The sequence below is a fragment of the Asparagus officinalis genome, chromosome 4 (genome assembly GCF_001876935.1).
Source record: "Asparagus officinalis chromosome 4, Aspof.V1, whole genome shotgun sequence".
NCBI classification, from domain to species: domain Eukaryota; kingdom Viridiplantae; phylum Streptophyta; class Magnoliopsida; order Asparagales; family Asparagaceae; genus Asparagus; species Asparagus officinalis.
Genome location: NC_033797.1, coordinates 136,556,531 through 136,559,971, shown reverse-complemented (window position 1 = coordinate 136,559,971; position 3,441 = coordinate 136,556,531). Strand labels below are relative to the sequence as shown.

Here is a 3,441-nt window from a genome sequence, read left to right as displayed (position 1 = left end):
CTTGGTAATTCATTTAGCAAAATGACCCCCCCCCAAAATAAAAAATAAAAAATAAAAAATAAAAAATAAAAAAAAAGAAAGAGAAAAAAAATTCCTATGTAGATGTATGTATTTATCACACACTTATGTCTAATTTGTTTTAACACAACACATATCGATATATGTAGATATGACTCACCCATGTATATGCAAATATGTCTATATTTATGATTATGTATCTATATTTGTGACTGTGCGTGTTGTGTCATTTTTTTGGGAGTATTAAAATGTAATTACTATTTGATCTATAGCTATATGAGCTTGAAAATGTGGAGTTCTTTACAAGTAGTAATTTTCTCCAGTCGAAATTGTTTATAACACAAGGCGACCCATGCTCTGGTCAAATGGTGGCTAGTGGAAAATGTTCAGAACTGTGTATGAAAGGAGATTGTTTAGAAAATAGGAGAGAATGCACTTCTGGGACATGATAATTAATCATTTTGTTAACTTACAGAAGCTTTGATTAAGGATAAGATGAGGGCACAATGTTTAAAGACGAACAGCAAGGTCAATGTGACATGATCCTATTTCGCCTGAGGTGAGAGGTACCAAAAAGATGATCATCTGAGTGAAACAAGATATAAAAGATCAAATTCATAAAAAGTAAAAATAGTAATTAAAGACTGTCAATAAATCACAACAAGAACTATATGAATCACAATTGAACGTTCGAAGTCATAAGCATAAACTCTGAACTTCCAAGTTTCATTATTGACACGTCCTCAAAAGTGAAAACAATATAATAGGCAAGTTATGAGGAAAAACCAAATACAAATGGGAAATAGAAATATAAAAACAAAGTTTACCTTCCGAGCAATCACCAATGATCTAAGTAGTAGTCGCAGTTGCTGCCAATGGTTCAAGGTGGCCATCAAAAGTTAAGGATGAAAAAGAAAAACTAAGAGGATTGAAGAGTCATATACTCATAATCCTTAATAAGCTCTACATTGGTTTGCTATATTCGCTAATATTTTTATTTTTTTTGAATGCAACATACTTAAATGGAGTACACTTAAAAGTAAACTAACAGATAAAGATAGGTCTGAATTGCCCTATAGATTCAAAATAGGGACGCGTCTTTCATGTCGCACCTCACATGTCTTAGGTGAGTACCTCGCCGCTTTTTAGCGCGTTAGATGCCCGCCTTATGCGCATCTGTGTTCAGCTGTGATGCCTTCAGCACCTTGCAATTTCCAACATGCACTGAGATACATCACCTTTTGGTAGCGCGAGGCAATAATGCCTGGCATATTCAGACCACGTCGTGAGGAACCATCTCATAGTGCCAGAGAGGTGGATATGCAGTTAGGAGTATATCAGGAGGTTAGGGTACATTTCTGTTAAATTTTCTTGACACCGGGTTTCTTTAGTCAGTAACTTCAGGTTCTTGTATTGTATGGCATGAGCCACATGACTTGAAATGTTGTAAAACGTTTATTAGGTTAACATTCATTAATTATTAAATATTTTGAGGGTCGTGTTACTGACGCGGTTGTGTTACTGATACATGCACGAGCCTCTACCTTGGGTTGTCTTCCTTTGTGTAGCCTTAACTAGATAATGCTTGAATTTTTTTTAATTTTTATTAATGAATTAATTTTTTTTGGGAGAATCCCTCACTCTACTCACTCTTTTTCCAGCTAGTTATGGAGGGTATAAAAGCACGTCAGCAGCATGATGTGTTGTGCAGTGAAGTATACGTAATGGACAAAAAAATAAAACTTGCGAATTTGTTCCTAGATTTGTTCAATCAGAAGGTTGAGCGGATTGATGACCAGGTAGGTTTTGTTTTCCAGAATTTCCATAGAGATTAAACAGTCTCATGAGAGTAACTCGGCTTCCTTTGTTACAGTTGAAAATTTGGTCGGATCAGATTGGAAGACTTGTAGAGGATATTTGGCAGAAGTCATCTAGTTTAGGAGACAACCAAAGAAGGGTAACAGATGTAGAGAGAGAATATCAGCAAACAGCAAAATCATTGGGTGAAAGGCAAGCAAAAGCAGCAAAAAGTAGACTGGATGTCACTGAGCTCCTAATAGAACTAGAGAAGGAAAGGTGAGATCATCTTACAACACTTTTTTTTTCCTGTTCTTTTGTAGCCTCTGATGATACCTAAAGATTTCTAAACCTCACACTTATTTTTGGTTTCTAAGGTTTAACAAGAGGAGGTTGGAAGAGGAGTGTGACGTCATGAGGAGGAAAGCTGAATGCCTCCGGGAAAAAATTCAGAGCTCAACAGCCTTAGGAAAACTTAAACAAGAAGTCACAGAATACAGGGGAATACTAAAGTGCCGTATCTGCCATGACCGTCAGAAGGAGGTAAAACATCAGCAACATATCATCGAACATTCTTCAGCATTTATAATCCATTTATCTGGAGGAATATCACATATATGGAGTTTTAAGATCTACATTTTTAATGAATTTATGAACACGCAATTGGATGCATGTTGCATATTAGCTTGTTGCTTAGGACATATGTAGATTTCCGTATAATGTTGCTCTCATCGGTTGCAGGTTGTTATTGCCAAATGCTACCATCTGTTCTGTAGCCAATGTGTTCAAAGAACCCTTGAGAGTCGCCATCGTAAGTGTCCATCATGTGGTGTCAGTTTTGGGCAAAATGACGTCAAACCGATTTATATATGATTGAAGAACAGAATGCTTCTACTGCAAGAAACCAAGAACTAGAGGCAGGTAACCAGACGTGCGCTTGATGGTTGCAGACTTGTTTGTACTATAGCCGATATTTGTAACATAACCCAATAGGCACATTTAGGTTTTGCTAGATGATTCCGTAGCAGATTAAAAGATTCTTTAGCCATGTTACTTGTGCTTTGTCTGTGTAAAGTTTCTGTATCCTACTGGGGCAATCTCCCATTATTCAAATGATCCGAGGAAGAGCATCCTGTTGCCTTGCATACCTTGTGCTGTGGACTATGTGAGTGCCTGAAGTTGGATGTACGTTGAATAAGAGTGTGTGTGGTTGCTCCAATAAATCCTTCTACTCTGTATTGATACATTATTTCCGAGTGAATGGTGATGGTGCATTTTTTATCGTATCGTTATCTGAATGCATAACTGACCACCGCTGTTTTCTAAGAGTTTGTATTAGATTAAAACTCCCAACTGTTTTTGTCATATGAATGCGGGATTCTTAATGTTTTGTTCAAATTTACAAACGCAAAGGCGAAGGCGGCTAGTCCTGGGGTTAGGAGTTGTTATTAGGAATCAGATCAGTAGGAGATGTGACTTTAAATACGACCGGAGGTTCAGATTCACCTCTTGTCCTAGTGTTGAGTTAGGGGGTGCTTGGTTCGCTCATTTTATAGAAAAGTTTTGGTCTTTTTATAGAAAAGTTTTGGGAGAACATCTTACAATGATATTTTTGTAAATAATAGA

The 3,441-nt window shown here is 36.8% G+C and overlaps 1 protein-coding gene across 1 annotated transcript in view; it reads left to right on the top strand.

The window, feature by feature from the left end:
* The window catches only part of LOC109839482 (E3 ubiquitin-protein ligase BRE1-like 1), a 23,063-nt gene extending 19,959 nt beyond the window's left edge, over nt 1-3,104 (top strand). Inside the window, exons 15-18 of the mRNA XM_020407919.1 lie at nt 1,680-1,817; nt 1,892-2,094; nt 2,193-2,358; nt 2,557-3,104. Of these exons, the coding sequence (XP_020263508.1) occupies nt 1,680-1,817; nt 1,892-2,094; nt 2,193-2,358; nt 2,557-2,688 (639 nt within the window). The 3' untranslated portion in view covers nt 2,689-3,104. The remainder of the gene's footprint in view (nt 1-1,679; nt 1,818-1,891; nt 2,095-2,192; nt 2,359-2,556) is intronic.